Here is a 15,025-nt window from a genome sequence, read left to right as displayed (position 1 = left end):
ATCACATATAACACACATGCGCACTACAGACATGCTGGGATAAGTCCAAAAAGTACAAATATCTGTCAGCATTAGCACTAATAATATATTTTTAGCACAATCTAAGACCTATAGAGAAAATAATAATAATAATAGGACCACATATAATGATAGTCACTACATTTGAAATGTCTGCATCGTCATACATAGGTTAGAGATGTATCATCACTTAATTACTGGATCAGAGCAATATCTTCATCCTCCACAAGGATTCACCGGAGCACCAAATAAGGAAGGATGTAAATATTGCAGCATAGACTGAAAAAATAAACAGAAGGAAAAACACCAAATTAAAAACAAATATGATTAAAAGAGTGACCATCAGTACAGGAATGACAACCGCTCACAGACAGGAGGAGAAACTCAACATTTCATTAAGGCCCGCAGGAGCCATAGTCCCCAGTGTCACAATCCACCGGCATTCTTTTTGATTAAGAGAGTGTACACTATAACCGCCACGAATTCCCATATTTACATGGTCAATGCCTCTAATTTGAAGGGAATCAGGATTGCATTTATGTTTTAATTTAAAATGCCTGGGTAAGGTTTTAACAGACCCACATCCTCCACATCCCGAGCAGCCTCAATATCTCGTACATGCTCCCGAGTTCTAACACGTAGCTCGCGTGAAGTTAGTCCAACATAGATCAACTTGCAGCTACACGTGGCATAGTAGACCACATGTGTGGTCAAGCATGTTATATAGTCCCTAATCTGGAACATACGTAGGCCATTGGATGATGTGAAGGATGTGGATCTGACATGGTTTCTGCAGGCCAAACATTTCCCGCATGGGAAGAAGCCAGTGTTACTACCCCTCAATCCAAAGAGAAAGCGCGACTTTGCAGTATAATGACTGGAAACCAACATATCCTTTAGATTTTTGCCTCTGCGTGCTGTCATCAGTGGAACAGGAGAAAGTCCCTGACTAAGTACTGGGTCCGTCATAAGGATCGACCAATGTTTTTTAAGGACAGTTCGCATCATATTCCACTGTTGATTATAAGTGGAAATATATCTGATTTTACCGTCACCATCTTTGTCCTTCCTCCTATTTTTTTGCACGGCTAGAAGCTCAACTCTCTTGGTATTCTTCGCTCTCAGATAGCCCTTCTTGACGCTTCTGTTGCTGTACCCGCGATCACTAAATCTCTGCCTCAGAGATTTTTTTTTTTTCTACAATACCCAAGCCTGGTGTCATGCTGAAGTGAGGACGCCCAAAATAACGCATCCTGACTTCAGAATGTTATCACACATGGGCAGGTGAATACACATATGAGGTAAACTGCAGCATCGCTACAGTCTGCATGAAATATATGCAGACTGAAGCGACGCTGCAGGTTAAAACTCATGTGTATTCACCTGCCCAGGTGTGATAAATAGTTATGATACCAGGCCACGGTATTGTAGATATGACATGATGTGTATTTTCCCCATCATCTCCTCAGTTCATTCACCACACACTGAATAGAGGATGTGGTTAATTACAAGGTATATCTACAATCCCCCGGCCTTGTGTTACAAATAGTCAATTGATGATGGTAAAAACACACCATCCTCAATTAACTTTTTATAGTACCTGGCAAGGTAACAATAGATATGCCTTGCAATCAACACCACCCTCTATTCAGTCTGTGCAATATTAGCAGACTGAAGACAGTAATGGTGGTGAAAATACAAGTCATATATTTATGTTTTTGACTACAGATATCTCCAGGAATGACACAAGAAACATGTGTCATTCCTGGAGTTATGTTGTGGCAAAAACACAAAGTGTACGGTGCAGTGTGTGTACGGCGCAGTGTGTGTAGGTGGCGAAAGACTCAGTAACCAAACAGTATTATGGTAAACCATAATTTGACTTTTATTTAAAAAAAAAAAAATAAAAGGGTTATTGTGAATGACGGCTGGGGGAAGATGGGTGCACTTTGGGGCTGGGAGAGTCGAGGAACGGCTGGAAGGCGAGGAAGGGGTTCTAGGGGAAGGGGCGATGAATGTAGTGGGGGAAGGGAGCTCAGGGATGGAATTGGAGGCAGGGTGAGACACATTAGGAGGAGAGGGGGAGCCACATACAATGTTCTTTTTTTTTTAATTTTTATTTTCTTTGGCACTGGAGTCTCCTGGCTGGAATCACTTAAAGTGCTTGACCGCCTGGAGCTGCTGAACCTTTGCCTTGACTGAAAAAAGAAGGAATGAGGGTCATCCCTCTGATGATGATACTCGGTGGTGGTGGCGGTGCTCCTAGGAGGAGGAGCGCTGGCGGTGCTCTGAGCAGGATGCGGAGTGGTTGCAGTTCTCCTAGGAGGAGGAGCGCTACCGGTCCTCCGAGCAGTATGAGGAGTGGTCGCAGTGATCCTAGTTGGAGTAGTGGTGCTCCAATCTGGATGAGGAGTGTTGGCGGTGCTCCTAGACGGAGAAGTGGTAGCGGTGCTCCAATCAGGATGAGGAGTGGTGGCGGTGTTCCTAGACAGAGAATATGCGGCAGTGCTCAAAGGTGGTGCTGTGGCGGTGCTCAAAGCAGGTTGAGCGGTGGTGGTGCTCCTAGGAGGAGTCGTGGTGGTGCTCCTGGGAGGAGAATAGGTGTCAGTGCTCGAAGAAGGTGGTGCCGTGTCGGTGCTCCAAGCAGGTGTTGTGGTGGCGGTTCTCCAAGATGATGGAGCAGGTAGAGCGGTGGCGGTGCTCCAGAAAGGAGCAGCACTTACCATGGTGGTGGCGGCGGAGTGTCCAGCAGCACTCGGGGTGGTGTAGTGGTGTCCGGCTTGGCTTGGCTGTGCAGTGGTATGCAGCAGAAGTTGGTAGTGAGGTGTAGCAAGTCAGTGGTGGCACAGTTGGAAATGACACCACTGACTGCTGCACGTACCGATTCTGCTGCATAGCCTGCAACACACTCAGCTGTTGCACAGGACTAAGGTATTCCGCCATGCCCGTTCAATTTTACTGAAAAAATGGTGCGCTGGTCTGTTGAGGTCGGCCTCCAGCCGGTCAAGGCGCTGGTCAACAGAGTGGAAGCGGTGTTCCATGTGGGTAAAACCGCGTTCCATGAGTGAAAAACCGCTTTCCAATCTGTCTGACATCGACTTGAGGCTGGCATGAAAGGCCTCGCTCAAGTGCATGAAGTCGGGCAAGACAGGCCTGTCCGAGGCCCTCTGCCACTGAAGGGAAGTGCCCGCATAACCAGTGGCAGAGACCTGGGACAGAGGAACACCTGATTGACCAGCTTCCTGGTCACCAGCTGTCCGTGTTGCTGACCTGCAAGCTGCTTCCTGGCTGTCGGATGACTGGGACGGGTCTGAGGTCGTCCGATGAAGGACCGCTCCAGGGACAGGTTGCAGGGTGCTCCAGGTGCTGTGGAAAGAAAAGAAAAACATTAGTATCATGCATTTACAAGAAGCATCAGATGTGGAATAGAAAAGCACAGATTAAAAAAAAAAGAAAGTTTAAATACTTGCGGTGGCAAGGACCGGTCTTAGGAACGCCAACTCGCGATGATAGCGGTATTTTGTTCTGGTCCTTGCCGCTGAACCACTGCGGACCTGTCCCTCAGCACGAACATCAGTGTTGAAGCGGTCCTTCATCGAGCGTCAACGTGTTCGGACTTTGTTCACTGTTGGAAAAACAAAGAAAAAACATTATACAATGCACTCATGGCAAAATCTGTATCATCACACACACCTGAGTGAACATGGCAAACAGTCAATGCGGCATCACTAAAGAATTCAATATACAATGCACTGATCGTTCGCCTTGATAATACAATTGTGTTTCATGATAGAAATATATTCTAGCAGGAAACACAACAGTATTATCAGGAGCAAGAGTCAAAGCAGGATCAATACAGCAGTGCAATACAAAATGCAGTCACTGTTGATCCTGAGGACACTGTTGTGTTTCCTGCCAGAATATATTCTAGCAGGAAACACAACAGTGCCATCAGGAACAAGAGTCAATGCGGCACAATAAAGCAATACAATACACAATGCAGTCACTGTTGATCCTGATGACACTGTTATGTTTCCAGCTAGAATATAGCTAGCAGGAAACACAACAGTGCCATCAGGAAAAACAGTCACTGCAGCATCACAGAGCAGGGAAAATACCTACTAAACGCCTTTCTTGAACTTAGAGAGGCACTATCCCAACCATCCATCAATGCTGCGGTCACCTCCTTCTGTAGCCGCCGGGTCACCACAGTGTTCTTGTACTGCTGGTCACGGCTGTCCCACAACAGGACACGCTCCTGGAGCAGGCGGATCAGGGCGTCGTTGTCCAAGTATACGTCTTCATCCCGTTGTGGAACCTAGAAAAAAAAAATTATAATCTGGGATATTTTGGAGAATGAAAAAGATAGAAAAAGAAACAGAAAAGAAGAAAGATAGAAGATAAAAAACAGGACAGAAAAAAAGGAAGAGTAAAAAGAAATTTAAAGAAAAAAAAAAGGGACATTCAAAGTCATTATATTCTTACATTCCATCTCACCACCGGGACTTGTCTTGGCTGCTCCCGCTGTTTGGGCTCACTGGCCGTACCGATGATGTCTGAAAAAGAACAGAAATTATTACACATTTTTAGATGCGGCAGCTATACTTACCCAAAGGCAGGAAGATAATCACCTCACGCTCTGCTTGGTCCAGTTCTTGCTGGGACGGGTTGTATTAATCCTCAGAAGACATGCTGGAAGTAAAAAAAAAAGCAAACTTTAGTACATAATACATTTGAACGGACAGGCAGACATATAGATTTAAGAATACTCACATTTTTGGCTGCTGCAGTTTGGATCCAAAGGGCTCTGGCTGTTTGGTCTCTGGTCTCTTCCAGGCTGTCTGTATAGTAGTGGTCTGACCGTACAGACACCTTCTTTTATCTAGACTCCTCCCAAACAATGTTGCTTGTGTAGGGGGTGGTTTAAACAAGTGTCTAGACATTGTTTACTGTAAAATCGCGTGCGTGCAAAAAGCGCTGACGTGCGCATATCCATGCACACGCCAGCGACCCCATAGACTGTATTGTTATTTTTTTGTGCATTCCGTACGCACACGTGCACATGCGATTTTTTAACGAGGTTCGGCGGAAAAAAAATGCAACATGTAGTGTCTGGCGCGTCGGCGCACACCTGGAAAATGCGCAGCGCATGAAAACGCTGATGAACGTGTGCAAGCTCTAGACCCTGCGCCCACCATGTTAGAGATAGGGGACCATTGTGCATGCGCCCGATAACGCACGATGTGCTGCGGGATAAAACGCTTGTGTGAAACCAGCCTTACAGCAGGGTTTTGCTCACTTTTTCTCTTGTAGGTTTTATGACAAATGTGAATGTGCGTTTATGTTCTGCATGTGTACCAACTCAAATCAGGCTCAATTTTTGTGTTTTTTCTTTGTATTATTGCATTCTGTGCAAGTCGGGATGTGGCCTCCTTCTCCTGCTCTGGCAATTGCATATAAGGCTTCACCAGACTGGTGGTTCACTGGTTGGGCCCAGTCCTTTTGTCTGCCCTTATTCACACACTGACGTCAACATTGACACATGATAAGGTTTTTAATATTTGACAGTGTAGGGCTGTCCCGATCAGAGTTACCTTGTCTTGGTGGGATGGCTTTTATGCTATTTTTGGATAAAAAAAATTTATTACTAAAAACTCTTATTTAAATACACTTTTGCTTTTTATTTACTTAGTTACAGCAGGTGTGAGGCAGTGACCCCTGTTACAGCTAGGGAGCGCTGTGTTTTATTCCCAGGATACGCACAGAGGCTTATTGAGGATACGAGGATGCATTGCGGTCACAGGCGTAGCTGGGATTGCAATGGTGAAGCAGTGACCGATGTCACAGGTAGGGGTCGCTGTGCAGCCTCCCCAGGATGTGCATGGAGGCATATGAAGGCCATAGGTGTGCATGGCTGTCACAGGAGTAGCTGTGACTGCAATGCAAACTGATAATAAAAGTGTTAGTCTTAGACATGTTAACGTCCAAGAAAGAGGTAGGGAAAACCTGCTCTGGATGTTGTGTATGAAACAGATTGCAGTATGATAGTTGTTGCAGTCTGTTCTGTTCCGAACCCAGGTTTTCCATGTGGCTTAAAGCCACAGGTTTCTGTGATAAAAGCCTGCAGGAAAGGGTTAGTGAGAGCTGAGTGAGTGTTTAGTGTGACTCAGGTGTGTCAGGGCGAGAGTGAGGCCTGGCAACCCGCAGTGTACAGAGATGCAAGTTGTCCACGGTGACTGGTCTCAGATGTGGACAGTCCTGTGCCCAAAAGAAGACTAGTGTATGTAATGGTTGCCAATCAGGTAGATATGGTGCCCGGTTGCGATCCGGAGGATTTCCTGGACTGTGTACGGCTGTGTGAGTAAAGAGACTGTGATGCAGCGTTGCAAGACGCCCACGGTAACTATCTAATATATAAGGTTCAATGTGGGTGTGTATGTATGTGTGTGTATGTCCGGGATTGGCATCCACACCGTTGCAGCTACAGCCACAAAATTTGGCACAGTCACACGTCTGGACCCCGAGAGCATCATAGGCTATGTTGTGAGGCAAAATTTTAACCCCGTGCATTCCAATTCACCAAACAATTTTGCCCCTATCTACATAATGGGGAAAAAGTGTATGTATTGGCATCTGCACCGTCGTAGCTACAGCTACAAAATTTTGCACAGTCACATGTCTGGACCCCGAGAGTGTCATAGGCTTTGTTGTGAGGCAAACTTTTAACCCTGCACGTTCCAATTCACCAAACAATTTTACCCCATCTACATAATGGGGAAAAAGGGTATGTATGTATGTATTGGCATCTGCACCGTCATAGCTACAGCCACAAAATTTTGCAGTCACACGTCTGGACACCAAAAGCGTCATAGGCTATGTTGTGAGGCGAAATTTTAACCCCGCACGTTCCAATTCACCAAACAATTTTGCCCCTATCTACATAATGGGGAAAAAGTGAAAGAAAAAGTGTTGGAGGCAAATTGACAGCTGCCAGATGTGAGCAAGGGGGACTTAAAGAATGAGGGCGATGGCGCCAAAGAGTATATACCGTACAGTTGCTAAGGTGGGGCCCTGACATGGGATACTCACCACACACGGGGATATGAATGTCAAGGTAGCTATTTAGGGAGGGCTAAATTAACCCTTCACGGTTGAGCCAGTGATTTCCAAATTACTCCACAGTGTTGCTAGCAACTCAAATGACCACATGGAGACTGGGGTCTGTGTACGGGAGGATCGAGGCAGATCACTAAGCCCTTTTATTTTAGTCACATCTTTTATAATCTTTTGCTTAATTATGCAAGGTTCTCAACTACCAATAACATCATGGTAATGCTTCACTTTGTAAGCCAATAATATTGCAAGAAAACCGGAACTGCATATATGTCCGTCATAGAAAGTAGTATAATGGCATATTCTTCAGAGTTTTACACTCCCGCCTCCCTTATCTTGCACCTGATGGGAACAGTCTGGTTTCATGACAGCCCATGCTAATTACAAAAATGTATCTTACAGCAACAAAAATGAAGAAACGAAACCTTCAGAGAATGGACAAAACAAAACGAAACTTCAACTCTGATTTTAGTATTAACCCTTCACATTCCCCCCTAGATAAATTTTTCAACACATATGCAGCATCAGAGGTGCTATCCCAAGCTAACAGCTTGAGGGGTACTGGTCTTCACATGACTAATGCCGTGTTACCAGTCATGGCTGTCGCGGCGCACCCGTCCCCCCTGTATACTGCAGTTCACGAATAACAATTTTTGATGACGGTGGTGGAGAACTTTTGTAGGTAGCCATGCGCTTGGCTTCAACATCTTCATCAAGTAGCCTTTTGAGATCGGTGCAGAGAAGAGCAGGGGCAACGACACCTTTGGTATCATCATTAGCTGGGTTAGTGTAGAATTTCCTAATACATACAGAAATACACCAAAGAACAAGGTTTAGTATCACATATACAACAAGGATACAGGCAGCAATGTGTAACAAGCTTTGTAAGATCCCAGCTATCCAGCCCCCAATTCCCTTAAATCAATTGGCTGGATTGAGAAAGGAGAAGGTGTCTGACCACCAACTGTCCTTATTACGATCATTATCTTTATCGTATTGATCTCTGAGTCTTTGAATATCTTCTAACTTTAACTTCTACCAATGATAATATGGAAAATGCGAAAAACCAAAACATTATGTCCCCTTATTTGCTATTGGCTTGTTGGGTGATGAGGAGAACTTGATAGGGACTGTCATACAAGGGTTCTAGTCCGTGCTTCCTGACATGCCTCTTCACGACTACCAAATCACCAGGCTTCAGGTTTTAACAGGTGTCGGTTTCTGCTGAATCTGGAAAAGAAGAGGAAACTAGAACATAGGTGTTAGCAATATTTTTACTAAGCTGAATAACACATTGAACAGCACGGTCAGTTTCTTCTGATAACTGCTGAGGCTGGAAATTTGCAACTGGGGGCCTAGTACCAAACAATATCTCAAATTGGGACAGGCCATGTTTTGCAATAGGGGTAGTACGGATGTGGTATAGTACAATGGGTAGGAGCTCTGGCCATGGAGCCGTAGTCTCCTGGATCATTTTGGTCAATTGTCCCCTCAGTGTGCCATTCAACCTCTCAACTTCCCCACTGGATTGTGGGTGGTACGGAGTATGGAGGGCTACAGTGGATCCAAGCATTGTCAGAACAACTTCTGGAACCCCATATCTGCATATAACTTCCATCACCAGTTTCTTCGCTGTAGTTTTTGCAGTCATGTTGGTAACAGGGAATGCTTCCGGCCAACTGGAGAACCGGGGCCCAGTAGAATTCTTGCACCAGTGCGAGGGCCTGATTCTTTCCTCGATGTGTAGGTCCATGTGCCCATGTGGCAATAGCAGGGTACATCCGCACATGAACACACACACAAAATGCGCCACACACTACCACGTGCTTCAACACATACCACCCTCAGCACACATTTCACCACACATACACCAACCTCGCCACATTAAAGTCGAAACACAAAAGTCGACACTCAAAACTCGCCACGCTGTCCCAGAGCTGTTTAAAAGATGAAAAATGAGCTGTGATCGGTTGCTATCAGCAACAGTTTTCTTTGTAGACAGTTGTGGTAACTGAGGCCTATTATTCTTATCATTTCTATGGTGTTATTGTCTATTAGATACACGGCTCAGCAGACAGTATCACACAGAATAGGATTACTATGAAAAAAATGAAAAAGCAGCACAAAAAGAAAAAAAGGGGGTGCACGCTCCCAGGCATATACCAAACCTTAGAAGTTTGGTATGTGCTGCTTTCAATTTTTGATGGATACAGAATAGGATTAGATACAAGGCTCAGCAGTCAGTATCACACAGGATAGGACTAGGTACACGGCTGAGCAGTCAGTAACACACATGATAGGATTAGATACACGGATCAGCAGTCAGTATCACACATGATAGGATTAGATACATGGCTCAGCAGTCAGTATCACACAGGAGAGGATTAGATACACAGCTCAGCAGTCAGTATCACACAGGATAGGATTAGACACACAGCTCAGCTGTCAGTATCACACAGGATAGGGTTAGATACACAGCTCAACAGTCAGTATCACACAGGATAGGATTAGATACACGGCTGAGCAGTCAGTAACACACGATAGGATTAGATACATGGCTTAGCAGTCAGTATCACACAGGATAGGATTAGATGCACGGTTTTTATGTGCAATATAATCATTACAATTTGTTATAACTAACCACAGTTGGTTACTATGCCCAGGCAACGTCAGGCTCTTCAGCTAGTAGAAAATATAACGTGGCACTGCTGTGAGTGGTGCCTAAGTAGGATCCCAACCCATGAGTAATATCAAGAGAAAACTTGGCACTCAACTTTTGATGATTATGAAAATTTTAATGCAGTCCAAAAATCTACAAGGTTTCGGTCCCAAAGTGAACCTTCATTAAGTACTGCAACAAATGTGTATCACATACAATAAGTAAATGACATATCTCAAATACATGATACTTTGAACATAAACATGAGACAAAAAAATATAGATGTCAAAACTGAAAATTAATCAACAGCCAATCAGGCATCATATACATGCTTAAAGTGCAAAAGAGAAGTTTGGAAGGAAAAGAGGGGTATGGGGATACTTACCCGACTGCTCAGTGTGAACACACTCCAATATGTTGGGATAGAAACCAGCCTGAAAATATTAAATAATCAACCTGAGTGGTCATGAATACTAGATTGAGGTAAGTATCTCAGGTAAGTGAATGTACCGTGTAGACTGGGGTGCACCTTCAAGAGGTATAGTTAAATGATCAGTGGGTAAATTGACCCTATGGAGATAAATAAATAGACTGACATATCATATTGAGTGTGAGGGGTATGTGTCAGTAATCATTTCAAAGCAATGGTACCAACCAAATTGCTCATTTGTATAAATTGCATCTAATGAGCATCCACTACCATGGGTATCAAACAATCTGTAAAAGGAAGAGATATGTATGAGCATGCATATCTCTGAGAACTATTGTGGTTATCTGAAGTCAATCAATCCTGCATTTGCATATTGTTCCAATATATATAGTGGAATATATACATTGTATATCTTTATTTAATATTTTCAGGCTGGTTTCTATCCCAACATATTGGAGTGTGTTCACACTGAGCAGTCGGGTAAGTATCCCCATACCCCTCTTTTCCTTCCCAACTTCTCTTTTGCACTTTAAGCACGTATATGATGCCTGATTGGCTGTTGATAATTTTCAGCTTTGACATTTATATTTTTCTGTCTCATGTTTATGTTCAAAGTATCATGTATTTGAGATATGTCGTTTACTTATTGTATATGATACACATTTGTTGCAGTACTTGATGAAGGGTCACTTTGGGACTGAAACGTTGTTGATTTTGGACTGCATTAAAATTTTCATAATCATCAAAAGTTGAGTGCCAAGTTTTCTCTTGATATTACCCACGGGAACTGGTCAGAGGAGGACTAGCGTGTGTAGTGCCTGCAACATGTAATGCTGTGTGAATAGAGTCTTTTATACGGTGCATAGACAGCCATGGAAACTAATCAGAGGAAGACTGGCGTGTTCAGTGTCTGCAAAATGAAGGATGCTGTATAATATATAGTCTGCAATGGTGAAATGGATACCAGTTTTATACAGTGAAGTTATATGCACTTGTGTGGAGATAACACATTAAAGAGACTTTTGTGTTTGAATTTTGTGGGTCACTGCCTCATCACGGTGTACGGTGCTACAGCTGCCTTACACAGAGTTTTTGCTCACTTTTTCTCGTGTAGGTTTTATGTTTTGTGGCCAATGTGAACGTGCGTTTATGTTCTGCATGTGTACTAACTGAAGTCGGGCTCAATTTTTGAGTTTTTTTTCTAAAAGAACTAGCACATCCCACAACCGTCCCCCATATGAGCTCTCTAAGGGGAGGTATGCGGGCTTAATCTTGATATAATAAAAAGCAGAATTTGGGGTTTTGTATTTTCAGTCCTGGATGGTACAACTTTCTATAGTTCCATGTCCATGTTCCTAAGGAGTAGCTCCCTCCGCTAAGCTCTGAACCATTTCCATGACACAGGTTTAGTAATGCTTTTTTGTTATCCCTTTTATTTCATGTAATTGTATATATCGTATACTTCCATTTAGTATCATTGTTGTATATTTTTTTATAAACACTGCCTGCCTTTCCTGATTAGATATGTAAAAATGAAATACTCTGTACCTCTTGCTCAGCACCCCTGAAGCCATTCAGCCTGTATAAACTATTGGTGGTGGCAGCTACTAGTTATTAGGAGTGATTGTACCGCGCTATATATGTAGATTCAATGCATTGGAATTGGAGGTGTAGATATCATACGCTTGACTGCAGACTTTTCGTAAAAAACTGGACAATCCTTTTCACAATGTACTAGCATAGGGGCGCATCAGACTATAAGACGGGCCACCATTGTATTAACCCCTTAACGACCAAAGGTTTTTATTTTGCATTTACATTTTTTGCTCCCCTTCTTCCCAGAGCCATAACTTTTTTATTTTTTGGTTAAAATGGCCATGTGAGGGCTTTGTTTTTTTGCGGGACAAGTTGTACTTTTAAACGACACTATTGGTTTTACCATGTTGTGTACTCGAAAATGGGAAAAATTCTAAGTGCTGTGAAATTGCAAAAACAGTGCAATCCCACTTTTTTTTGGTCATGTTCACCAAATACTAAAACTGACCTGCCATTATGATTCTTCAGGCCATTGCTCATTCACAGACACCAATCATGTCTAGGTTCTTTTTTTTATTTAAATGGTGAAAAAAAATTCCAAAGTTTGTTAGAAAAAAAAAAAATTGTAGCGTCTCAATTTTTCATGATCTCAGGATGGATGAGGGCTTATTGTTTGCATGCTGAGCTGACGTTTTTATTACCATTTTGGTGCAGAAACAATCTTTTGATCTCCCATTATTGCATTTTAATGCAATGTTGCAGCGACCAAAAAAAACGTAGTTCTGGCGTTTTGACTTTTTTTCTTGTTACGCTGTTTAGCGATCGGGTTAATTCTTTATATTGATCGGGCGATTCTGAATGCGGTGATATCAAATATGTGTGGGTTTCTTTTTTATTTTGTTTTGAATGGGGCGAAAGGGGGGTAATTTGAATGTTTATATTTTTAAAAATATTTCTTTTTTACTTTTGACATTCTTCAATAGTCTTCTAGGGAGACTAGAAGCTGCCATAACCCGATCGGCCCTGCTACATGCAGGCAATGATGTATGTAATAATCTATGGGGGGCACTACTTGTAATAATCAGGCTCTTTTTGACTGAGAAGCCTTTTTCATTTCAGTATGGATTTCAAGACATAGTCCTTTGGCATATACACATTTATTTGTTAGAAGTGGTCTCAAAGAGGTGTACACTGAATTTTCCTCAGTCAATAACCAAAATCTACAGATTCGATGAACGTCAATAATTTATGTATTCTCTTACTGTGGTCATTGCTCCTAGTAAGGGCTCATACCCACTTGCGAGAGACTCGCACAATTCTCATTGAAGTCTCTCATGAAAACTTGGCACTGCCGCCGGCATACAGTGCCGGGTATGAGTATGAGCCCCTACAGTCAGACTCTTCATAGGTTCTCTCATCTGAGTATGTATTACAAAACATAGTTCTTCGCATATATTAACAGATATACTGCTCAAAAAATAAAGGGAAAACTTGAACAACACAATGTAACTCCAAGTCAGTCACACTTTTGTTACATCAGCCTGTCCAGTTATGAAGCAACACTGATTGTGAATCAATAACTCCTGCTTTTGTGCAAATGGAACAGACAACAGGTAGAAATGATAGGCAAGTAGCAAGACAACCCCTATAAAGGAGTAGTTGCGCAAGGGGTGACCATAGACCATTTCTCTGTCCTAAACGTTTTTGGCTGTTTTAGTTCTTTTGCATTTTCTAATTGCTCTCACCCTTCTAGGTACTGTAGAGTAGCATGAGGTGGTGTCTACAACCCACAGGAGTTGCTCAGATAGTGCAGGTCATCCAGGATGGCACATCAATGCGATCTGTCTCAAGAAGGGTAGCTGTGTCTGTCAGTAGTGTCCAGAGCATGGAGCAGACACCAGGAGACAGGCCAGCACACCAGAAGATATGGAAGGGGCCGTAGCAGGGCAACAACCCAGCAGCAGGACTGCTACCTCCTCCTTTGTGCAAGGAGGAATAGAAGGAGCAGTGTCAGAACCCTACAAAATGACCCCAAGCAGGCCAATAACATCCATGTGTTTGCTCAAACTGTCAGAAACAGACTCCATGAGGGTTGGATGAGGCCCCGGCATCCGCAAGTGCCCCCTGTTTGTTAAATATAAGTTAAAGTCCTACAAAGTAATAAAGTAACATGTGGTGAATAACAACGACAAAAAAACACTTATATCTTTCATATAATTTTCGACCTCACAAAAATAGTTATCTCAAAATTACTCATCCATGTTTGTAACGGATGTCGAATGAATGGTGGCTGATCTGTGTGCTGTCCATTCACATTACGGACATTAAAATATACAAGTTTGGTTTGCAAATTGGACCAAAATCATACATATCTCTGCTTTCCTACTATTGTTATGCAAAATAAGTATGTATGATAGCAGCCACTGTGTCTAATGTGGTTTTGTTCATGGCAGAATATGGATGTCATAGCTCTCTGGAATACGAGTCTTTAAAGCTCAAATTAGGAGTTTGCTGCATTTTGTGTCTTGTTGATTCCTGTTCTGAAGGTGAATTTGAAGAAAGGAGCAGCTCTTAACAGGATGAAAAAATGTGGTGTTAATAGTCCCAAATAAGGTTAATGTTACTAATACATTTTGTTTTTCTTTTGCTCAGGACTGAAATGATTACCGAAGACAGAAATCTGTAACTGCATAACATGAATATGTGGAAAAGTAAAAATAAAAAAAACTGTGGTCATTAATGAATAGAAATATTTTTTGTCTGCATGTCACATTTGTATCTTTTTTATTTGAAATATGTTTTATATGTCACAATCAATGCTGAATTATAATAAAAATATACAAACCATTTTTGGCCCTGATGTGTTAATTAAATGGATTTGACTGGGCTGAAATATAACGTCCCCTATCACTCTGACTGCAGACTGTCGAGCCATGATAATGAGTAATATGCGCACTTTCAGGATTTCCCTGTGTTCCTGCTGCGATATGCATAGTTAAGGTCATGATCAGATGTGGTAGGCCAAGGGATCTTAGTGCAGATGATGAAAGACACATCATGCTTACTTACTTATTTTAGAACTCAGAAGATGTCTACAATGCTATCAGATCAGAAATAGCTGCAACCAGTGGAACCCAGCTACACCATCTTATGTTTGAAGAGATCTGGCTAGAAGTTCTTTATGGAAGAATCATGGTACCAGGTGCTCTGGACTGAGATGAAATGTGAAATATTTAGCTGTAACAGAAAACAATTCATTCGTGAAGGTT

At 42.6% G+C, this 15,025-nt stretch overlaps 1 protein-coding gene across 8 annotated transcripts in view; it reads left to right on the top strand.

The window, feature by feature from the left end:
- SPATA6L (spermatogenesis associated 6 like) overlaps positions 1-14,603 on the top strand; it is a 132,100-nt gene extending 117,497 nt beyond the window's left edge. For 7 of the 8 annotated variants that reach the window (XM_073542624.1, XM_073542620.1, XM_073542623.1 and 4 more), the window contains one exon: positions 14,409-14,603. Coding sequence is in view for 1 of the 8 variants with exons in the window: in XM_073542625.1 (XP_073398726.1) it covers positions 14,409-14,414 (6 nt within the window). In the remaining 7 variants the exon portion in view is untranslated. Of the gene's footprint in view, positions 1-10,651; positions 10,701-14,408 lie in introns of all 8 variants that reach the window. The other variant, XR_012219828.1, reaches the window with a different exon arrangement.
- Positions 14,604-15,025: the final 422 nt, after the last annotated feature.

This window comes from Dendrobates tinctorius, unplaced genomic scaffold, assembly GCF_039654945.1.
Source record: "Dendrobates tinctorius isolate UK_male_01 unplaced genomic scaffold, ASM3965494v1 ptg000128l, whole genome shotgun sequence".
Taxonomy (NCBI): domain Eukaryota; kingdom Metazoa; phylum Chordata; class Amphibia; order Anura; family Dendrobatidae; genus Dendrobates; species Dendrobates tinctorius.
Note: the sequence above shows the minus strand (reverse complement) of the source record. Positions and strands in the feature narration are given on the sequence as shown.